This window comes from Phocoena phocoena, chromosome 2, assembly GCF_963924675.1.
Source record: "Phocoena phocoena chromosome 2, mPhoPho1.1, whole genome shotgun sequence".
In the NCBI taxonomy this organism is placed as follows: Eukaryota; Metazoa; Chordata; class Mammalia; order Artiodactyla; family Phocoenidae; genus Phocoena; species Phocoena phocoena.
Window position 1 is genome coordinate 67,457,731 of NC_089220.1, and position 25,752 is coordinate 67,483,482.

The 25,752-nt window shown below is 35.9% G+C and overlaps 1 protein-coding gene across 1 annotated transcript in view; it reads right to left on the bottom strand.

Moving 5' to 3' along the window:
• Positions 1–25,752, bottom strand: part of G2E3 (G2/M-phase specific E3 ubiquitin protein ligase) — a 61,581-nt gene that overhangs the window by 19,647 nt on the left and 16,182 nt on the right. The window contains exons 2-8 of the mRNA XM_065871844.1: positions 20,694–20,734; positions 15,654–15,751; positions 12,861–12,962; positions 10,095–10,219; positions 8,877–9,042; positions 4,750–4,856; positions 3,948–4,064 (exon numbers count right to left, since the gene is read on the bottom strand). Of these exons, the coding sequence (XP_065727916.1) occupies positions 3,948–4,064; positions 4,750–4,856; positions 8,877–9,042; positions 10,095–10,219; positions 12,861–12,962; positions 15,654–15,751; positions 20,694–20,734 (756 nt within the window). The remainder of the gene's footprint in view (positions 1–3,947; positions 4,065–4,749; positions 4,857–8,876; positions 9,043–10,094; positions 10,220–12,860; positions 12,963–15,653; positions 15,752–20,693; positions 20,735–25,752) is intronic.

Here is a 25,752-nt window from a genome sequence, read left to right on the forward strand (position 1 = left end):
AGCCAAGGAGAGAGGCTTCAAGAGAAATCAAACCTGCCAATGCCTTTATCTTGGACGTCTGGCCTCTAGGTTTCTGAGAAGAAAAATTTCTGTTGTTTAAGCCACCTGGTTTGTGGTATTTTGTTATGGCAGGCCTAGTAAACTAAGATACATATAAGCCTTCGGTGTGTATTTTACACTTACGACACCTCTCAATTTGGAATAGCCACATTTCAAGTGCTCAATAGCCACCTGTGGTTACTGGCTACCACAGTAGAGCTCTAGAAAACAGAGCCTCATGAAAACACACCACAAAAGTAACAATTATGCCAACTGCAATAATTTCTGTACACAGATGTAAATATGCATTTAATAAATATACCTCATCTCAAGTTAAAATTTCAAACATCCTAAGAGCAAAAGTACATTTCACTAACTAGAAAACCTACTTTCTCAAGCAGAAGGTTTAAAAAAGGACACTAGTAGAAATACAAAAGATCATGAGAGATTACTAGAAGCAACTCTATGCCAATAAAACGGACAACCAGGAAGAAATGGACAAATTCTTAGAAATGCACAACCTGCCAAGACTAAATCAGGAAGAAATAGAAAATATTAACAGACCAATCACAAGCACTGAAGTTGAAACTGTGATCAAAAATCTTCCAACAAACAAACGCCCAGGACCAGATGGCTTCACAGGCGAATTCTATGAAACATTTAGAGAAGAGCTAACACCTATCCTTCTCGAACTCTTCCAAAATATAGCAGAGGGAGGAACACTCCCAAACTCATTCTATAAGGCCACCATCACCCTGATACTAAAACCAGACAAAGATGTCACTAAGAGAGAAAACTACAGGCCAATATCACTGATGAACATAGATGCAAAAATCCTCAACAAAATACTAGCAGACAGAATCCATCAGCACATTAAACGATTCATACACCATGATCAAGTGGGGTTTATTCCAGGAAGGCAAGGATTCTTCAATATATGCAAAACAATCAATGTGATAAACCATATTAACAAATTGAAGAAGAAAAACCATATGATCATCTCAATAGATGCAGAGAAAGCTTTCGACAAAATTCAACACCCATTTATGATAAAAACCCTGCAGAAAGTAGGCATAGAGGGGACTTTCCTCAACATAAGAAAGGCCATATATGACAAACCCATAGCCAACATTGTCCTCAATAGTGAAAAACTGAAACCATTTCCACTAAGATCAGGAACAAGACAAGGCTGCCCACTCTCACCACTCTTTTTTTTTTTTTTTGCGGTACGCGGGCCTCTCACTGCTGTGGCCCCTCCCATTGTGGAGCACAGGCTCCGGACGCGCAAGGCTCAGCGGCCATGGCTCAAGGGCCCAGCCGCTCCGCGGCATGTGGGATCTTCCCAGACCGGAGCACGAACCCTTGTCCCCTGCATCGGCAGGCGGACTCTCAACCACTGCGCCACCAGGGAAGCCCTCACCACTCTTATTCAACATAGTTTTGGAAGTTTTAGAAACAGAAATCAGAGAAGAAAAGGAGAAAAAAGGAATCCAACTCGGAAAAGAAGAAGTAAAGCTGTCACTATTTGCAGATGACATGATACTATACATAGAGAATCCTAAAGATGCTACCAGAAAACTACTAGAGCTAATCAATGAATCTGGTAAAGTAGCAGGATACAAAATTAATGCACAGAAATCTATGGCATTCTTATATACTAATGATGAAAAATCTGAAAGTGAAATCAAGAAAAAACTCCTATTTACCACTGCAACAAAAAGAATAAAATATCTAGGAATAAACCTACCTAAGGAGACAAAAGGCCTGTATGCAGAAAATTATAAGACACTGATGAAAGAAATTAAAGATGATACAAATAGATGGAGAGATATACCATGTTCTTGGATCGGAAGAATCAGCATTGTGAAAATGACTCTACTCCGCAAAGCAATCTACAGATTCAATGCAATCCCTGTCAAACTACCACTGGTATTTTTCACAGAACTAGAACAAAAAATTTCACAATTTGTATGAAAACACAAAAGACCCCGAATAGCTAAAGCAATCTTGAGAACGAAAAACGGAGCTGGAGGAATCAGGCTCCCTGACTTCAGACTATACTACAAAGCTATAGTAATCAAGACAGTATGGTACTGGCACAAAAACAGAAAGATCAATGGAACAGGATAGAAAGCCCAGAGATAAACCCACGCACATATGGTCACCTTATCTTTGATAAAGGAGGCAGGAATGTACAGTGGAGAAAGGACAGCCTCTTCAAGAAGTGGTGCTGGGAAAACTGGACAGCTACATGTAAAAGTACAAGATTAGAACACTCCCTAACACCATACACAAAAATGAGCTCAAAATGGATTAAAGACCTAAATGTAAGGCCAGAAGCTATCAAACTCTTAGAGGAAAACACAGGCAGAACACTCTATGACATAAATCACAGCAAGATCCTTTTTGACCCACCTCCTAAAGAAATGGAAATAAAAACAAAAATAAACAAATGGGACCTAATGAACCTTAAAAGCTTTTGCACAGCAAAGGAAACCATAAACAAGACCAAAAGACAACCCTCAGAATGGGAGAAAATATTTGCAAATGAAGCAACTGACAAACAATTAATCTCCAAAATTTACAAGCAGCTCATGCAGCTCAATAACAAAAAAACAAACAACCCAATCCAAAAATGGGCAGAAGACCTACAAAGACATTTCTCCAAAGATATACAGATTGCCAACAAATACATAAAGAATGCTCAACATCATTAATCACTAGAGAAATGCAAATCAAAACTACAATGAGATATCATCTCACACCAGTCAGAATGGCCAACATCAAAACATCTAGAAACAGGGCTTCCCTGGTGGCACAGTGGTTGAGAGTCCACCTGCCAATGCAGGGGATGTGGGTTCATGCCCTGGTCTGGGAAGATCCCACATGCTGCGGAGCGGCTGGGCCCGTGAGCCATGGCCGCTGAGCCTGTGTGTCCCAAGCCTGTGCTCTGCAACGGGAGAGGCCACAACGGTGAGAGGCCCGTGTACCAAGAAAACAAAACAAAACAAAAATCTAGAAACAATAAATGCTGGAGAGGGTGTGGAGAAAAGGGAACACTCTTGCACTGCTGGTGGTAATGTGAATTGGTACAGCCACAGTATGGAGGTTCCTTAAAAAACTACAAATAGAACTACCATATGACCCAGCAATCCCACTACTGGGCATATACCCTGAGAAAACCATAGTTCAAAAATAATCATGTACCAAAATGCTCACTGCAGCTCTATTTACAATAGCCAGGAGATGGATGCAACCTAAGTGTCCATCATCGGATGAATGGTTAAAGAAGATGTGGCAAAAAAAAAAAAAGAAGAAGAAGATGTGGCACATATATACAATGGAATATTACTCATCCATAAAAAGAAACGAAATTGAGCTATTTGTAATGAGGTGGATAGACCTAGAGTCTGTCATACAGAGTGAAGTAAGTCAGAAAGAGAAAGACAAATACCATATGCTAACACATATATATGGAATCTAAGAAAAAAATAAAATGTCATGAAGAACCTAGGGGTAAGATGGGAATAAAGACACAGACCTACTAGAGAATGGACTTGAGGATATGGGGAGGAGGAAGGGTAAGCTGTGACAAAGTGAGAGAGTGGCATGGACATATACACACTACTAAACGTAAAATAGCTAGTGGGAAGCTAGATAGCTAGTGGGAAGCAGCTGCATAGCACAGAGAGATCAGCTCAGTGCTTTGTGACCACCTAGAGGGGTGGGATAGGGAGGGTGGGAGAGAGGGAGATGCAAGAGGGAAGAGATATGGGAACATATGTATATGTATAACTGATTCACTTTGTTATAAAGCAGAAACTAACGCACCATTGTAAAGCAATTATACTCCAATAAAGATGTTAAAAAAAAAAGGACACTAAGCACAACTGAACTTCCCCATATACCTGTCAGGCACATTATAGTCTCGCCCTTCTTTGCAACGACATCTTCGGACATCACAATGCTCATAGTGCTGCAGAAGCTCTTGATAAGCATTTTCCTCTAATTCCCAAGATGCATCTCTGTAAATGAAGTAAGATATAAAATATACTTTGGCCTAAAATGTTACATAAAAGGACTGATAATGAATCTAAAACTATAAACTCTTCACAAACTTAGGAACAAGGATGAAACTTGTTCTTTTTACGATTAATCATTCACTTCAAGATATAAATCCCTTAGTGTCATTTTATCCTACAGTTAATTAGTCTCACAGTGAATTTCAAATGCTAAATGAAAAATTAAGTAGAAATTTTCTGAAACTTACATTTTTCCTAATATTTCACTTCCAATTTTTTGAATTTCAAATTTAGTACCATATTTCTGGATTCCTCTCACCTTTAAGTATTAAGAAAATTCTTCTTATACATTTTTAAACCACAACTTGATTCTCTCAAATAATTTATACATACCATTTTGAAGCCTATTATACTTGTGTATCAAGCAATCAATCAATATTGTACACAAGTGAGGTGTACAATTATTAAGAGACTATAAACAACTAATGAGACATTTAAGTCAGTACCTGGTTCTCAAGAACTAGCAATCTGGGGAGGAGGAGGAAAGGTGGTGGGGACGGTTTTACATTTCTCTGTTTGAAATGGCTGCTTGTCCATGAGTAATTAATCAGACATCAATGATTATTTCCATTGTTATTAAATCCTATATTTAAAACCTCTTTTCATCAAAAGGCTAAATGTTACTCACTTTTCAGGAATATGAATTCCCATTCTCAACATCTCTTTCTGAAATATATCACTATTATTGCATACTGTGCACCTAAAGAAAAACACTCCTGCATTTATTGCTTGAACCTATAGTGGAAAATAGAAAATATATGATTAATAATTTAACAGGTTATCAGGTTATGAATAAGATAGCTAATAGAACATGTGCGCTACTTTTCACATATATATTATGGAAACTTATTTTTTATGTTTGTGGTTCATAAACTTTGATAAACTAAGTTACCCTACAGCTAAAACTTGGGGATATTTCTCCCAATGGGAAAAAAAAAAAGATAATGAATTGACTGTTCTTTAACATCTATCACCAATATGTGTTTCTCAACCCTTTGTATCTAATGTCATTTCTGTTCCCAAATATTGTGTTGTCCATCACTCTCTGTGAATAAAACAGTAAACATCTTCAGTTACTTCATCTAGGAAGGATGTTTAAATAAATGTTACATATAAAGCATCGTTGGTTCTGTTTTTAACTCAATCTCTGTAAGTTTTCTTCCTAAGGGGGAGAAGCATAAAACCTATTCTCACTGCTTCAGCAAATAAAAATACAGAAGCAGCAGAAAGAGAGAGAAAGCGTAGCCAATCACCAGTTTAAAAAGCTAGTAGCACACACTCATTTAATAAATATTTAATCCCTATTATATAGGCGCCAAACACTATGCTAGTACCAAAAATAGAAACATAAAATGACTTAGATCCTATTTCAAGGAATTCTTGTGAGTAGGCATATACTAGAAAAGTATTATTATTTTTTAATACATTTATTTATTTATTTATGGCTGCGTTGGGTCTTCGCTGCTGCACGCAGGCTTTCTCTAGTTACAGCGAGTGGGGGCTACTCTTTGTTGCGGAGCACGGGCTCTAGGCGTGTGGGCTTGAGTAGTTGTGGCACATGGGCTTAGTTGCTCCGCGGCATGTGGGATCTTCCCTCTCTTCCATAGATACTTTAAAAAAAATACTTTTAGGACTTCCCTGGTGGCGCAGGGGTTAAGAATCCGCCTGCCAATGCAGGGGACACGGGTTCGAGCCCTGGTCCGGGAAGATCCCACATGCCGCCGAACAACTAAGCCCGTGTGCCACAACTACTGAGCCTATGCTCTAGAGCCCACGAGTCACAACTACTGAGCCTGTGTGCCACAACTACAGAAGCCTGCGTGCCTAGAGCCCATGCTCTGCAACAAGAGAAGCCACCACAATGAGAAGCCCACGCACTGCAAAGAAGAGTAGCCCCTGCTCACTGCAACCAGAGAAAGCCCGTGCGCAGCAATGAAGACCCAACGCAGCCAAAAATAAATAAATAAATTTATTTAAAAATAACTAAACAAACAAATAAAAAGTATATACGGAAGAGAAAGGAAGAAGTACTGAAGTTTATGTAAGAGCCTGACAAAAATGTCACAGGGATGGTACGGTCAAAGTTAAGTATGAAAGAAGTAGGGGTTTGCCAGGAAAATAGGACAAAAGACAATACAAGGAGAGGGAATAGCATATATCAAGTCTCAGGGGCAAAAGAGTACATGTGATTGGGGAAATAATAATAATATACTTAGAAATTACACGCTGATCATACTGAACTAAGTAATTAAAATAGACAGGTAAATCAAAGTCAGTAGTGTGAAGAATTGACAGAGAATAAGGCATGCAGGAGTTAGTGGCCTCCGGCAAAAGTCTAGTTAAAAAAAAAAAGTGTCTGAAGTGAAATCACAAAGGGTTTAAGGTAGAGGGTAGCAACAAAAAAAGATACACCAAAAATATTAAGCAGATCTGACAGACTTGGAGAATGATTTGTGGATAGTGAAGAAAGAAATGGACAAAGAGGAATCCAGGTTCAAACAACTAGCAGGCAGCACACACACAACATGTGAGAGGGAAGCAACAAGTTAATGAAATCTCTGTTGAACCTAAAGGATCCTTGAGCAATTATACACAGATGCCAAGATCTTACTAAGTATAGGATATGATACAAGGAACTGTCTAGAATGGAGAAAAGAAAAACAGCATAGGACATATGAAAGATACCAACAAGACCACAGCAATGATGTGAGAAATCCAAACTGAACAAGAATAGTGACAATTCTCTGCATACAGAGTGAAAAGTCAATTTCTTTGATATTAATCTATAGTCTCTCCTCACAAAATCCCAATGTATATAGCATTTGTAGTGGTCACAAATGAAATTTGCTTAACCACATACAATTCTCATCCTACTGCATAGGTTTGTTCTTCCTTCAACTCTTTTATATTAATGGAGTTCAGAGATTAAAAAAAAACTATTTGGGTATTATTATAGCTACCTAAACAGGGTAGACTCCATTTACTATTTCAGTTAAGACTTGTATCAGAGTGGAAAAGCCACTGGAGTTCCTTTAAGGAACATGACTCAAGAATGAGCTCTGTCCTGGTGTGCTCTAACCAAGTAATAATTGCTTGCTTGTTAATATTTATATCACAGACAGGTGTCCATGGGTCCATGACCTTATATCTGCATAAAGTAGACCTACATTTTTGTTAGTAGTACTACTTCTAGTTTTTAATGACAGAATTAGAAACTTGGTATTTTCAGAGTTCACAAAAAGTCCTATGAATACTAGGTCAAATTTGAGAACCTCTGTCTGTTTCATTATTAATGCATAATGAGGCAAATCTTATTTGTCCTGAAAAATAACATACTATTACAAATTATACAAAGTTAACAAGATGATACATTTGGCAGCAATTACATTCAATTCATTCAAATACAAACCCTGAATTAAGATAAATTACCTTTTAAAGATTCTCACATAATGTGAACTTCTTCCTCAATAGGTAAAGATAGCACTTCATGATGTTTATGAACTGCACTCTCTAGATCCCTTTACAAACACTTCTTTGTAAGAATGAACAGGATTTCTAATATTTACCCAACAAAATAGGCTCCATCCTGCCACTTTTAACTGATAACTAATAATAACTAACTAATACTAAGAATAAGAGTTCAAGGCTCATACAAAAAAAAACAGGAAGTAATCAAGCTTTACTACTTTGACTACTGTTAGTACTTTTAAGATTTTGTTGAAATATAAGAGGATTTACATCTCCTAACTTAAAAAAAAGAACTTTTGTAGTTAATTTGTAATCAATAATATTTCATTTTACTAAACAATAATAAAAGCCAAGCTTCAAAAAACAGTATAAACTTAAGTAAACCCTGTGTCACGTGGCATTCTATCAACTATAACTGTCTAACAATTGGCACTTTCACACATTTATACTATATATTGGACATTATTAATAACTCGGATCTTTTTAAAATTTTAAATTATCTTCTGAATTGAAGAAACTAAATTGTTTAATGTGTGTTTTATGATATTTCATTTACTTGAAAACTTGTCGTCAGGTTTGACATACAAGGTGGCTCTCAAAGAACTAATATTAATATCAATTCATTAGATAGCAATCAGTTTACTGTCAAAAAGTTATGATAAAGTGTTTACTACAGCTAAAAAAAATAGACCTCTTAACATTAAATTAGCTTACAGTTAATTATTTCACATATCTTGGTTTTCTAAGCTTAAATATATAAATGAACTTGGGAATTTAAAATCTGTGTATTATTCATTGTGAAATACCAACAAAATCCTTGGGTAAAAACAACAAAATTTTAAAAGTGTAAATAAACATTAAAAGGTAGTATCTAAACTTTTATTAAAACATTAATTGTAGGGCTTCCCTGGTGGCGCAGTGGTTGGGAGTCCACCTGCCAATGCAGGGGACACAGGTTTGTGCCCTGGTCCGGGAGGGTCCCGCGTGCTGCGGAGCGGCTGCGCCCATGGGCCATTGGCCGCTGAGCCTGCGCGTCCGGAGCCTGTTGCTCCGTGGCGGGAGAGGCCACAGCAGTGAGAGGCCCGCGTACCGCAAAAAAATAAAACAAACAAACATTAATTGTACACTTCAGTACGGTGAATTTTATATGTAAAATTTGATTCAATAAAGCTGTTTTAAAAAGTTACAAGTAGTAAGAGCTAAAATACACATCAATTTTTTCTAATTTAAAATTCAAATCAGCAAGCAACAAATTTTATACCAGAAAAAGCTGACAAAACATCTTACCTGTAAACAGTCTCTATGGAACCAAGCATTCTTACAACAAGGACTTCGTAATATGCTGTAAGTTGGAATAGGCTCAATAAATTCCAAGCAAATGGTGCATGGTAAGGAGTCTCTATAATTATTAGATGTAATTATCTGAACAGGTCGATGGTTCCAACAAAATGACCTAAAAACGTATATTATTTTAAAACATCTAATAAATTATACAGCACAACTAGACTAGCTTTACAATTCATATTTATAAGAGAAAATTCGTTCGTCTCTCTCGTAATTAACCTACAACAGACTGGAACAACGGCACTATAAATCAGTCTCATAATCTATAACTAAGGAGAGTTGAATTTTCAAAATGTGAACCTTTTGCTGGTGAGATTTACTTCACAGAATTTCAGTAACTAATATTATGTTGAGAATCCTACGTAATACTGTTAGCAACAGAGTATACACACCATTGTACTCAACCTTGCACAAATTCAAAGGAAGGAACTTAAACTTAAAAATAATATATTAATAATATAACAAATAAAATGCAAATAATAACTTATTCTTAACCCACTAAATGTATTTCCATTTGTATTTCCTAAACTGCAATTCTCATATAACAATCCATTAAATAGGTCAAGAGCACAAAGACTAAAAGAAAGAAATCACTCATGATACCAAAATTCATAAAATCTTGATGTTTAGAGCTAAAGTCAAAAAGCAAATATTTTTAGGGGCATCCCAGGGCATAACGTTTATTTTTTGGACTCCACCAAATTTACATGCCTTCACTTTACTCAATGAGAAACACATATGTCCCTGTGAAAAAAAAGTAAACTATTAAATCTAAAGAATGACATAAAATCTAGAATTATGTAAGCTGGAAATTTTCACTGAATATGAGTATATTAACAGTTCCATATTATATTCTAGAGCTGAAAGCTAGAGGTGAATATTAATCATTAAGTCCATTACAGATATTGCAATTCTCCAGACTCTGCAAATAGAAATGATCATAAAGGAAGGGGAGAGAAATTATATATATATATATATATGTACACACACCCACACACACAGGTTATATGTATACTTTAGATGTATATCTAAAGTATACATATAACCTCAATGCAGCTTTGAAAAGAAATTTGACAAAGGAATTATATAATTGGGAGATCCATATCCATTTTCCATTTTTCTTTTACATTTTCTTTCATATTCAACAGTTAACTAACTCACGCAAAATTGCCAGTGAACTGGAAAATACATTCTCTCTGAAGTCCGCATGGGAAATGATAACTTCGTTTACATCGGGGTGTGACACATCCAATTGAAGCACCGGTTTTCTTGCAAATACAGCATTTCTAAAAGAAAGTATAAAAATAGGAGTTATAACACGTACAAAACTTGAGTACTATAGATAAGACCGAGGTATAAATGAATATTCTTTGTGGAGAGTCTGAAAATTATTTTCATCATACAACAGCTGTGAAGATAGTATATTAAAGAAATTTCCTGAAAAAACCTGTTCTACCCAGAAACAATCTAAAGGGACTAAAGATTCACTCCCATAACAATTTCTGGTAAAGGAAACACCTCTAACCAGAGAAGCTTCATTTCCTTCGTATCTGCTAAAATATTTTAAACTGAAGGGTTTGTAAGCATAATGGTTATACATGGAAGTGTCATTCAAATTTCAATAGAAAACACATAGTTAGGAAATATTTATTAAGGACAACAGCAAAACAATACTAAAAACCAATCTGTAAAATATTGGCTAGGATCACTCTATCCTAACCAAATGAAAAAGTGTTAGATACCCACAGTAGGTTAAGTAGTGATTCCCTCAAAAGATATGTTCAAGTCCTAATTCCTGGTACCTTTGAATGTGACCTTATTTGGAAACAAGGTCTTTGTAGATACTTGATTTACAAGTATCTACAAAGCTATCTTTAGCTTACAAGTATCTTGAAAGCTAACGATTTCAAGATGAGTTCATCTTGGATTTAGAGTGGTCCCTCAATCAAAAGGCTGGTGTCCTTATAAGTAAAAGGAGAGGGAGATTTAAGAGACACACACAGGGGGAGGCCACATGAAGATGGAAGCAGAGATTGGAGTTATGCTGCCACAAACCAAGGAATGCCAAAGGTTGCCAAGCAGGCATCAGAAGATCGAAGAGAAGCATGGAACAGATTATCCCTCAGAGCTTCCAGAAAGAATCAATCCCTGTAACAGCTTGATTTGGAACGTTCAGTCTCCAGAATTGTGAGAGAATAAATTTGTTTCAAGCAACCCAGTTTGTGGTAATCTATTACAGCAGCCCTAGCAAACAAATACAATACCACTGCCACTAACTTAAATATAACGGTGGTATATAAACAGAAAGACTATTAGATGAATCAATCATTAGTAAAATACAGAACAGTACCTAAAATATCTTGGAACCCTTGAGATGACAACTATAATGGCCACTGATGGAGAGATTATACTGCTGACCCGTCAAACAACACCAGGTTGTATACTTTGCCAACCTGAGGCTCTCCCTGTAAACTGACGTATGGAATTCTACTGTAAGGTCACAAACAGAGACACCTCTTCAGTATCGAGATATTCTCAAAGGTTCACAATATACTCAGAGAGGTTACAGATGTCTTAAGAAAACATTTCCAAACTGCAAGGGGACCTATACAGGTCATGTTTCATGACAAGTTCACTATCACCAGAAGATTGAGAAATTTTGATACTAATACTCTCACATGGCCCTTAGATAAATGCCACTGTTAACCTTTTTCCCAAGGTTTTCCCTTGTGCCTTAGAACCTCTATTTTACCGTTAACTCCTCTGCATCTTCAACATCTTTAAAAATAATTGCTTCCATTTCTTTGTCTCAACTAAAAGAAAGGTCTCTCTCTGCATGCTTCCCTTACAGAATCTCTTGAATGAAGCTGCTTATTTTTCCAGCCTCCTTAATTTCCAGACTTGGCAAGGAGTGGGAGTGGGATATGGACAGAGGCAGGAAGGAGGACAAGCAGAACATTATTTTAGTTCTGTGTGGCAGATTGCAGGCCACTACTCTATCAGACTTAAAAAGATATGGTCCTTTGAACCTAATGACGTCTACACTCTGCCATCTAATAATTTCCTGGTCAGTTCTCCACCTCCAGGCTTTGGCACCTTTCTCTGTATTTTAATTCTTGCTGTCATTCTAAATGACTTCTGCACTGATGGGACAACCTTTCTTTGACTTCCTCAACTAAAATGTGTCAATGCACTTCATCACCACTCCAGTATAATGAAGAATCCTCTCATCACCCCAAACTGCTCCACCATGGAACTCATCAATTCCATTATCACATTCTCTGAACAGAAACCCCTGTACTTCCAATCTTCTCATTCTCTTAACTCTCATTATTTCCACTCAGGCCACATGGAGACCTACAGTCTGTTCATTGCACATAATATAGTAAGCTATCACACAAAAGATTCACAAATTATAACTGAATGAATAAGGAGTTAAGGTTTAGAATATCTATCTTGGAGAACAAAACGCATGGAACACAAGAACACCATGTCACAGAAGAGCCACAAGAGATGTGGAGATCATAAATTATTAGTCTGTATAGTTGTGTAATTTCCATGTCAATCTTTCATTCCAACCCAACAAATGAGGTGTAAGAATGAAAAGTCAGTAGTTGGGTTGCCTCAGGATTGAAGGTCTGAAGAACAGCTGAGTGGAAGTATGGTCATAATTCTGACGGTAAGAGTGGATGAAATGATGGGTAAGTCGGAAGAAGATAAGGAAGTGAAATCAGTATTGTCACATATCTTATCCAGGGTTGGTTTAGCAAAATGTTCTTCTAAAATTTACTGTATTTGACAAAAATAAGCATTGGAACATAAAAACAATATCTTACAGATTTCTAGTAGAGAAAGTGATAGAATAGACTTCCTTAGTATTGACAATATTTATGGTATTAGGTGTAATGAGTAAAATAATTTACTTACCAGTTTTGAAGCCCTAGTCACTTCTTTCCTGATATCTTCTATTAGAAAACCATAAACTCCTTCTTCTTCTTTACCCCTCTGCCAAATTCCACTTGACATCAACTATGAATATATTCTCAATTAGAAAATAAACTCTAAGAAACTAGTTCAGAATGAAAAATATATACCTATAATATTCCAATAAAAAATGGGCATAAAACAATTCAAATTTTAAGAATCTCTTACCTATAATAGTTATTTTTCATGGTCAAAGTAAGAGGCTACTCACATTCTTTGATTTGGAAGACACTGTATATTAACAGTTCATGTAACCAAACTGGTTTCTAAAAAGTATTACAGAAAATAACAGAAAAAGAAAGGAAGAAAAACAACAAAAAACACTTATAATCAAGCTTTAGGGGAAAAAAAAATGGCAAATACTTAAAGGCATATATGTAATAATAATGAATACTATGGAGATAATTATCAGTGATATTTTAGGTTAACTTTAAATCTCGCTGGATTCTGAATCATAGAAGGCATATTTATAGGGAATCTACTGAATTGCAGTTAACGCAAATGAATTTTAAAAAATCTGTTTTAACTTCAATTTAAATATGTTAAAGGAACATGAATCAAGAAAAAGCATGAGACTGTGAATAAGAAATCCCGACTTCGCAAACCAGGCTCTGTGTCCAACTTTCTGAAAGCCTAGGCAAGTAATTTAATGTTTCTGACATTAAACACAAAAATAAAAACAATAGACTAGGTTGTTTCCAAGTCTCTTTCAGCTCTAACATTCCATTACCATTTATAACATTACTATACTTTCGTGTTCACAATGAAATAGAATCTTTTAAGTGTTGAGCCTAGGGTCAGTATGTTTCAGGATTACTATACTCATTAATAAAATAAGAAAGAATATAAGGGAAATTTTGATAAGACCAACTTAAGCATATTAAATAACTCCAACATACTTCAGATTTGTGATCAGTTTTATTTTAATCAGTATAATATATCGTTTAAAAAACCCAAAAGTGATATATGTTACTTAAGAATTATGAAAAAATAACCCACTGACTAATAAAATAGTTGTCCTAACTCTACTACATAAAAAGTAAAATACACTCTTTAGAAAAATGAAAAGGTTTTCTTTTGTGATGCAAACTATAAGGCTCTAACTTACAAATATGTTTGGAATGTCAACTTCATGGTCCCTTAAATCTTGGTACAAAGTAGGTAGATTCCTAGACCAGTCTACAAATTTTAGAGAAACACCAAGAATTTATGTTAGATGATTTCTCAAGGAAGCATCTAAAGAGTTTTAACATGGATGCTGTTGTGGGTATAAAAATATGTCCTCAAATTTGTTGATATTCCTTCCTTAAAGTGGTGGGAACTAATTCCTTCCCCTAAGTGTGGGTTAGGATTAATGACTCACCTCTAACAGAATAAAGCAAAACAGTGGTATGTGACTGTAAAAACTAGGTCATATGGTTCCATCTTGATGTATATCTATCCCTCTGTCCCTCTCTTTCATCACTTCCTCTGGGAGAAGGCAGATGTCATGCTGTGAGCAGCGCTATAGCCCAGGAAGTACGGAACTGAGACATTCTGCCAACAGTTAGGAGGAACTGAGGCCAAAAGCCACGTGAGTGAGCCATTGGAGATGGATACTCCAGCCCAGTCAAGCTTTCAGATGACTGAACCATGGCTGACATCTCAATTGCATCCTCATGAGAGACCCTGAGCCAGAACCACCCAGCTCACCCAATATCAGATTCCTGTCCTTCAGAAACCATTTGAGAACAGAAAGAGTCACAGATGTAGAAAACAAACTTATGGTTACCAAGGGGGAAGTGGGGGGGAGGGAGGGATAAATTGGGAGATTGGAATTGACACATACACACTACTATATATAAAATAGATAATAACCTACCACATAGCACAGAGAACTCTACTCAATAATCTGTAATGACCTATATGGGAAAAGAATCTAAAAAAGAGTGAATATATGTATTCACTGTATAACTGATTCACTTTGCTGTACAGCAGAAACTAACACAACATTGTAAATCAACTATACTCCAATAAAAATTAATTAAAAAAAAGAAACCATTTGAGATAATAAATGTTGCTTAAGCTGCTAAATTTCAGGATAAATAGTTAAGTAGCAATATATAACTAATACAAGTGCCAAGAATTGCTGCATGTGCTCATGCAACCTTAGCATGCTAAGGCAGTGATGGTGCCACTAATATCTTAAGGCAGATTCAGTGAGGTGAGAAGTTGGTGGAGGGAATGCGGAACAAATGAGAGACTAATTCTCAATATGACATCATTTTTTCTTTCTTCTGAGTGACACATAAATTAATCTATTTCCTTTTACACAAATATTTATTACCTTTAGTCAGAACTTTTCTTTCCAGGTTCTCTGTGAAATAAAATACTTTTAATTTTACTTCTTAAACCTTCAAACAAGTCTTTTCTGAGACTTATCACTAGCAACAATGAAAACAAAGTACTAAAATGAACAACTCCCTTAGAGACCTAACCATTTTCTCCTTTTTTCCACTGAGGCCCTAAAGGGTTAGACAAAAATAAGCAAGTAATGATGACAGGTATTTCTACGTACCAAGTAATTTCAGAATCTTAGAATTTGATAAATGAAAAATCTTATTTTTGCATATAAGCAAAAGGAGATCCAGAAAAGTTAAATGACTTATCCATTTCTCAGAAACCAGCCATCAGGATCGAATTCTCTTCTTTAGAAGAATATCAGATTGCTAGGATTTAATTAAAAATTATACTCACCAAACAATAGTAATGTACAGTGAGATTCCATTTCTCATTAGTTTTCTTTTCTCCATATTTAATAGGACAGTCATCATTTTTTCGACAGAAAACACAAGCTAACAGTGAAAAAAGTAATAGATATAAAAAAATTTTAAACAAAAACAAAAAAAAACCCTATGGAATTGGTGCTTCTCTCAACTGATGTGTTCAATTCTTTTTGAGAGAGCAAATCACTTTATATTGTTATCAGTAAATTAAAACTTCCAATACGTACTTCTAAAACAATAATGTGACTTTACATTTTTTTCATTAATCTTTAATGATGAATCCCAGTGTGTTGTTAAAATGGCAACTCATTGAAAACAACAGATTAGGAAACTCTGAAACTCCATCTCTCTAAAGCAATAAAACCTGCCAAACGCTGGTTGTGCATTTGGTTATGCTGCCAAAACCATCAGAATCAACTTTTCAGAAAATCTGAAATCTGATTTAAAAACTTAAAACAATCAGAAGAATGCTTCATAAAGAAACAAGCTGCCAAAATTTGATGAGAGATTTGTGGCATTTTAACTTACCTGCCAACCATCCCCCACTCTCCAGCTGGGCAATGGCCTTAGGCCCATGTTCAATGTGTATTGTTCCTTAGGCCCATGTTCCTGGTGTGGATTGTCTAAGAGGAGGTAATATGGACCTTGTCAAAGAAATGTGATTCTGTGTTCTGACCTGTATGGTGGCTCCCCAAGGGACCGGCTCAGATGCCTGCCCTTGTTTCACCTGCCTCAGAAATTTCTCAGGGTTGGAGTCTGACTGTCAAAAACATTTAAGACAAATATACTAGAGGCAGCAGCTTGAAGCAAAGGATAACAGACAGGGTAAGCAGGTCACAGAACAAAAAGGCTAGGAAAGAAGAGTCTGGAAAAGGAAGATACATGGGAAAATAAGGGCTTTGAAAAGCTCCCAAATATATCAGGGAATCTAGAAGGACACCACATGCCCAGGACTGGATGCATACTCAGAAATGACCCTAGAAACTCCAAGCTTTCACCTCTGGCTGATCTTTAGGCTTGTAGACTCATATAGCAAGCCTATATGAAAAAGGAAAGATCCCAAATCAATGACTTTATTTTAACCTTAAAGAACCAGAAAAAGAACAAACTAAACCCAAAACTAGCAGAAGAAAGGAAATAATAGAGATTAGAATAGAGATAAATGACATAGAGAATAGGAAAACAATAGAATAAATATAAACAAAGTTGGTTCTTTGAAAAGGTCAACAAAACTGGCAAACCTTCAGCTAGACAAAGAGAGAAGACTCAAAACTTATAACAAAGCTACAGAAATCAAAAGTGTGGTAATGACATACAGCTAGACATATAGATCAATGGAAAAGAATCCAGAATGACCATACATCTATGGTCAATTAATTTTGAACAAGTATTCCAAGATCATTCCATGGGGAAAGAATAGTCTCTTTAACAAATGGGGCTGGGACAATTGGATAGCCACATGCAAGATAATAAATTAAATCCCTATCTCATACAAAAATTATACAAAAATTAATTCAAAATAGATCAAAGACTTAAACATAAGAGCCGAAACTATAAAACTCTTTCTTAGAAGAAAATGCAGGGGTAAATCTTCAAAACCCTGGTTTTTCAGATATCACATGACACCAAAAGCAAAAGTAATAATAGATAAACTGGACTTCATCAAAGTTTAAAATTTTTGTGCATCAAAGAACACTATCAACAAAGTGAAAAGACAATCTACAGAATGGTTAAATATACTTGGAAATCATATACCTTTTAAGGGTCTAGTGTCCAGAATATATAAGTATTACAACCCAACAATAAACACACAACTCAATTTTAAAACGGGACAAAGGATCTCAATAAACATTTCTCCAAAGAAGATATAAAATAGCCAATAAGCACATTAAAAGATGCTTAATATCATCAGTCATCAGGGAAATGCAAATCCCACAATGAGATACCATTTCACACCCACTAAGACGGCTACAATAAAAACGTCAGATAATAACAAATGCTGGCAAGGAGCTGGTGAAATCAGAACCCTCATATACTGCTAGCTGAAATGTAAAATGGTATGGCCACTTTGGAAAATAGTCAGCAGTTCCTCAAAAAGTTAAACACAGTTACCATGTGATATAACAATTCCATTCCTGAGTATATATAATACCAAAGAATTAAAAACAGATGTTCAAATACTTGTACACTAATGTTCAGAGTAGCACTGTTCACAATAGCCAAAAAGGAAAACAAATCAAATTTCCATCAATGGATGGATGAATGGGTAAACAAAATATACCATATCCATACAATGGAGTATCTTTCAGCTATAAAAAGCAATGAAATACCGATACATGCTACAACACGGATGAGCCTAGAAACATTATGCTAAATCTAAGAATACAAGCACAAAAGGTCACATATTATATGATTCCATTTATACAACAGATTGCATTATCCAAAATAGGTAAATCCACAGAGACAGACGAAAAGCAGGCTGGTAGTCTCCACAGGCTGAGGACAGGGGAAATGAGAAGTGATTACCTAATGGACAGAGTTTTCTTTTGGGGGGATGATAATGTTTTGGAACTAGATAGTGGTAATGGTTGCACAACACTGTGAATGTATGAAGTGCCATCAAATTGTACCCTTCAAAATAGTTAAGATGATGAATTCTATTGATATGTTATATGTATTTTACCACAATAATAAAAAAAAATTTTTTTAAGGCAAATTGTAGAGTCAGGGAGATCTGAGTTAAGACTCGGCTCCACACTCTCGCTGTGTAACCTTGAACAAGTCACATAAACACTTTATCATTCCAGTTCCTCATCTTAAAAATAATACAGGCTTCCCTGGTGGCGCAGTGGTTGAGAGTCCGCCTGCCGATGCAGGGGACACGGGTTCGTGCCACGGTCTGGGAAGAACCCACATGCCGCGGAGTGGCTGGGCCCGTGAGCCATGGCCGCTGAGCCTGCACGTCCTGAGCCTGTGCTCCACAATGGGAGAGGCCACAACAGTGAGAGGCCCACGTACCACAAAAAAAAAAAAATAAGGACAACAACAGCACCTACCTCAAACTATGCCTTAATGAGGATTAAATGAGAGAGTATACAGCAATATAATTAAAAGGGTATGGCACACAGATAGAACTGAATGTTAGTACTATAATTACCAATCCTTTCTATCTTATGGTATTTACCTGTTCAGCAAATTTCTAATACCATACTAATAAAACAATAAGAAAATCACTAGCTGCAAAGACTGAGCATCTCAAGGTTGCAAACCAATACAAGATGAAATGAACATGAATCTAAGTGACTGCATGGAGCAGAAACTCCCTTATCTGTCCAATCTCCCCTAACCAATCCACGTTGAACTGTAACTTGACCAGGTAATAAACGTTTACTGTATTAACCATTAAAACTTCAGGGTTTACCTATTACAGCAGCTAATCATATTTACCTTAACTAATACATGTAATCAAGAATGGATGTTATGTGTTGAAAATATACTGTATCTGTTAATAGGCTACTCAGAAAATAGATTGCAGGACTGGATGGAAAGAGACAGCATGAGCTAATACTTAGTATTGTGAAACATCCCCCCATATTTGTCCTCCCTCACTCCAGCTTAATAAGCAGTAACTGAAAGGCCCTTCCCTCAATCTTTTGAAAGGTTTCGGATCCCTTCCTCCCCCATACAGAGTACCTGACCACATTAATTGCAGCAAATTGCCATTTGTTTATTGGACCTCTTACACCAGCAGCTCCTGCCTTAACTTCTTCATCCCCAGTGCCTATACTTTTAGTTATAAGTGTGCATGCAGCTATCAAGAGGAAGAGGAAAACAAGGAATTAGCTGAGATTATGTAAGAGGAGTCCTTAAGGTGAATGCTGGATGGAGCTGCATCTGCTATATGCTGTGGACCTGTGCTTTCCATCTGTTCTCCTCCTCCCTTTGCCCAGTACCGAGACCCTTGGACACAGAACAGACTAGGTTTCAGGCATGCATTTTTATAAGTAGGTTACCTTTCTTTTATTTGTACTTTGCTGTTGTTTAAAATTCTGTAAAATTGTTCTGACTTCATTATATTTATTAAGACCATCTTCTATTATACTCCAGCAAATGATACTGGTTATGTGACAATAATAAAATGAACACATTCATATAAGTAAAAAACTGAGTCAATCTTAAGAAAAATATTAAGTAAATAACAGTAATAGGTAGTATTTCCATTTGGCAAATATGTGAAGGTAGCCCATGAATTACTAAGTTTCAGAACTATTAGCACAGTTGATAGAAGTCTGTAGGTAAAAGCAGGAAAGCAAAGTAGAGGAGGTTTAAGAGCACAAATTTCTGTATCCAACATGATATGGAGTTATCAGATACTCTATAAGTGAGAGTCAAGATACAGAGTTTTAAGTGTAATACTTTGAGAGGGAATCAAAAAATAAATTTTATAAAGGGTAGATCAGGGAGAAGTAGTGGCAAAGGAGTATAAAGTAACAATTTAAAATTTCCATCTTCCATAGTAGCTAATCAATATGTACTGTTTATAACTAATAAATGAAAACAACTAAAAGCAAAGGTCTACATCTGTTTGAGAAGACTGTTGTGAGCGCTAATAGGCAAGTTTTCCTTTTCATGTTAAACTTTCATATGTTGTTTAAACTGTTCTCATCTGCATTTTATCTTTTGTAAGAAAAAAATCACACAAAAAGGTAAAAAAAATCATATTTATTAAATAAGTAATACTGTTTTATTCAGATACAAACCATACTTGATAAATACACATAGAGAATACAAATAATATTTGGCAAATTATCCTTTTCTAGCAGATTTTTGTTGAAATGAATACACACAACATTTTATTTTAGTATACAGAAACATGAACTAAAAATATCAGGAAATTCATTCCTATTGTTTGAGTACCAGTCTAAAAAGATTTATTGTAATAAAAAAGCAAGAGTAAAATATCTTAACATTTTAAATTAAATTTGAAAATATTTTAAATATGGTTACTTACTGGGATTCTGTGAGCCTCCAGTTTTACTTTCATTCATTTTACTAGGAAAAATAAGAATACACAATCAGCCATTTTAATTTTAAAATTCTCAAATTACCCATTTTAATTAGATTTAGGCAGTGTATGATTACAAATACGTTGCATCATTTCTTACTCTAGTACTTAATTTCCTCACCTTTCCAAATCTAAGACCAGTAATTCTCAACAAGGGTGGTAAATTCTGGGGACAGTGTTAAAATTGGAGGGAATGTTTTTTAGTTATCAAAAAGATTAAGATGACTACTGGCATTTATATTGGAAAGGAGCCAGGACTGCAGGACATACCAGGAACAGAGACCTACACTTTCTAATTTCTAGCAGTTTCACAAATCTATTGAAGAAAATTCCATAAACACACGATAACAGTCCTTCACCTAGAGTAAACATAAACATTTTAACTTATAAATAATATTTAGTTAGTATCCCAACAACACAGATTTGTATTTGAGATCCAATCTCTCCAGCTTCTAATTTCTTAACCCCTCTCCCCTGTGCAGATGAATTGCACCTACTGCTTACTTTTAAGTTTACTGTAATTCAGAATAATGATTCAGTTCCAAAATATAGGTAACTTACACGGTTATAGACTAATTTTGCTTTATAAGGAAATCACAATTTCTATGGGGCTCTGTCTTCTCTTTCCCTTCAAACTATCGATACAAGGACCCAAGGCATCTCTCTTGGTTGCACAGTGAAATGAAGTTCTGTCTAGACCTTTATAATATATGTATAGACACCTATGCTATTTAAAGAAAGGTACCTGAAGTTTCTTTCTTACTAGCCTCAAAACTCTGCACTATACAAGTGCTTTCTCATCTTTACAACAGAAGAGAATAAAAGTGAACAACAATCTCACATGTCACAAAAAAAGTAGCATAGGAATATATAAAGTACCATGCTGAAAAGGCTCCAAATATCACCAGCTACAGGATGATCATACGAAAGCTCTCCAGTGCTATCAAAGCATGAACGGGAAAGGTTTTTCCTATTTGTACCAATCTAATAAGTATTCTATACAGTTTTGCAAAGTGTACTAATATACAGTATTCCACATAGACCAATGGAACAAAAATAAAGAGCTTAGAAACAGACCCAGACTTTTTCCAGCCACTTGATTTTTAACAAAGGTACCAAAGCAATTCAGTGAGAAAAAGAAAAGTCTTTTCAACAAATGATGATGGAAAAAATGGATCTCCAAATGGAAAACAAATGAACCTTGAGATTCACACTTTACACCATAAATAAAAATTAATTTCAAGTGAATCATAGACCTTACTGTAAAAGCTAAAACTATAAAAGTTCTAAAAGAAAAAGTAATGCATTATACTTCATCAAAACTAAAAGCTTCCACTCATCAAAAGATACCATATAAATAAGGAAACACAAGCTTTAAATGATACATTACACAAGATGGACTTAATTGATATTTATAGGGCATTCCATACAAAAACAACAGAATACACTTTCTTCTCAAGTGCTCATGGAACATTCTCCAGGACAGATCGTATCTTGGGTCACAAGTCAAGCCTTGGTAAATTTAAGAAAATTGAAATTGTTTCAAGTATCTTTTCTGACCACAACACTGAGACTAGATATCAATTACAGGAAAAGATCTGTAAAAAATACAAACACATGGAGGCTAAACAATACACTACTTAATAACAAAGTGATCACTGAAGAAATCAAAGAGGAAATCAAAAAATACCTAGAAACAAATGACAATGGAGACACAACGACCCAAAATCTATGGGATGCAGGAAAAGCAGTTCTAATAGGGAAGTTTATAGCAATACAATCCTATCTTAAGAAACAGCAAACATCTCGAATAAACAACCTAACCTTGCACCTAAAGCAATTAGAGAAAGAAGAACAAAAAAAACCCAACGTTAGCAGAAGGAAAGAAATCATAAAAATCAGATCAGAAACAAATGAAAAAGAAATAAAGGAAACAATAGCAAAGATCAAGGAAACTAAAAGCTGGTTCTTTGAGAAGATAAACAAAATTTATAAACCATTAGCCAGACTCATCAAGAAAAAGAGGGAGAAGACTCAAATCAATAGAATTAGAAATGAAAAAGGAGAAGTAACAACTGACACTGCAGAAATACAAAAGATCATGAGAGATTACTACAAGCAACTCTATGCAATAAAATGGACAACCTGGAAGAAATGCACAAACTCTTAGAAATGCACAACCTGGTAAGACTGAACCAAGAAGAAATAGAAAATATGAACAGACAAATCACAACAGACAATCACAAACTGTGATTAAAAATCTTCCAACAAACAAAAGCCCAGGACCAGATGGCTTCACAGGCGAATTCTATGAAACATTTAGAGAAGAGCTAACACCTATCCTTCTCAAACTCTTCCAAAAGATCGCAGAGGGAGGAACACTCCCAAACTCATTCTACGAGGCCACCATCACCCTGATACCAAAACCAGACAAAGATGTCACTGAGAAAGAAAACTACAGGCCAATATCACTGATGAACATAGATGCAAAAATCCGCAACAAAATACTAGCAAACAGAATCCAACAGCACATTAAAAGGATCATACACCATGATCAAGTGGGGTTTATTCCAGGAATGCAAGGATTCTTCAATATACGCAAAACAATCAATGTGATAAACCATATTAACAAATTGAAGGAGAAAAACCATATGATCATCTCAATAGATGCAAAGAAAGCTTTCGACAAAATTCAACACCCATTTATGATAAAAACCCTGCAGAAAGCTGGCATAGAGGGAACTTTCCTCAACATAATAAAGGCCATATATGACAAACCCACAGCCAACATCATCCTCAATGGTGAAAAACTGAAACCATTTCCACTAAGATCAGGAACAAGAAAAGGATGTCCACTCTCACCACCATTATTCAACATAGTTTTGGAAGTTTTAGCCACAGCAATCAGAGAAGAAGAGGAAATAAAAGGAATCCAAATCGGAAAAGAAGAAGTAAAGCTGTCACTGTTTGCAGATGACATGATACTATACATAGAGAATCCTAAAGATGCTACCAGAAAACTACTAGAGCTAATCAATGAATCTGGTAAAGTAGCAGGATACAAAATTAATGCACAGAAATCTATGGCATTCCTACACACTAATGATGAAAAATCTGAAAGTGAAATCAAGAAAAAACTACTATCTACCATTGCAACAAAAAGAATAAAATATCTAGGAGTAAACCTACCTAAGGAGACAAAAGACCTGTATGCAGAAAATTATAAGACACTGATGAAAGAAATTAAAGAAGATACAAATAGATGGAGAGATATACCATGTTCTTGGATTGGAAGAATCAACATTGTGAAAATGAGTCTACTACCCAAAGCAATCTACAGATTCAATGCAATCCCTGTCAAACTACCACTGGTATTTTTCACAGAACTAGAACAAAAAATTTCACAATTTGTATGAAAACACAAAAGACCCCGAATAGCCAAAGCAATCTTGAGAACGAAAAACGGAGCTGGAGGCATCAGGCTCCCTGACTTCAGACTATACTACAAAGCTATAGTAATCAAGACAGTATGGTACAGGCACAAAAACAGAAATATAGATCAATGGAACAGGATAGAAAGCCCAGAGATAAACCCATGCACATATGGTCACCTTATCTTTGATAAAGGAGGCAGGAATGTACAGTGGAGAAAGGACAGCCTCTTCAAGAAGTGGTGCTGGGAAAACTGGACAGCTACATGTAAAAGTACAAGATTAGAACACTCCCTAACACCATACACAAAAATAAGCTCAAAATGGATTAAAGACCTAAATGTAAGGCCAGAAGCTATCAAACTCTTAGAGGAAAACACAGGCAGAACACTCTATGACATAAATCACAGCAAGATCCTTTTTGACCCACCTCCTAAAGAAATGGAAATAAAAACAAAAATAAACAAATGGGACCTAATGAACCTTAAAAGCTTTTGCACAGCAAAGGAAACCATAAACAAGACCAAAAGACAACCCTCAGAATGGGAGAAAATATTTGCAAATGAAGCAACTGACAAACAATTAATCTCCAAAGTTTACAAGCAGCTCATGCAGCTCAATAACAAAAAAACAAACAACCCAATCCAAAAATGGGCAGAAGACCTAAATAGACATTTCTCCAAAGAAGGTACACAGACTGCCAACAAACACATGAAAGAATGTTCAACTTCATTAATCATTAGAGAAATGCAAATCAAAACTACAATGAGATATCATCTCACACCAGTCAGAATGGCCATCATCAAAAAATGTAGAAACAATAGATGCTGGAGAGGGTGTGGAGAAAAGGGAACTCTCTTGCACTGTTGGTGGGAATGTACATTGATACAGCCACTGTGGAGAACAGTATGGAGGTTCCTTAAAAAACTACAAACAGAACTACCATGTGACCCAGCAATCCCACTACTGGTCATATACCCTGAGAAAACCATAATTCAAAAAGAGTCATGTACCAAAATGTTCACTGCAGCTCTATTTACAATTGGCCGGAGATGGAAACAACCTAAGTGTCCATCATCGGATGAATGTATAAAGAAGATGTGGCACATATATACAATGTAATATTACTCAGCCATAAAAAGAAACGAAATTGAGCTATTTGTAATGAGGTGGATGGACCTAGAGTCTGTCATACAGAGTGAAGTAAGTCAGAAAGAGAAAGACAAAAACCGTATGCTAATACATATATATGGAATTTAAGAAAAAAAATATGTCATGAAGAACCTAGGGGTAAGATAGGAATAAAGACACAGACCTACTAGAGAATGGATTTGAGGATATCGAGGGGGGTAAGGGTAAGCTGTGACAAAGCAAGAGAGAGGCATGGACATATATACACCACCAAAGGTAAGGGAGATAGCTAGTGGGAAGCAGCAGCGTAGCACAGGGAGATAAGCTCGGTTCTTTGTGACCGCCTGGAGGGGTGGGATAGGGAGGGTGGGAGGGAGGGAGATGCACGAGGGAAGAGATATGGGAACATAAACTGATTCACTCTGTTATAAAGCAGAAGCTAA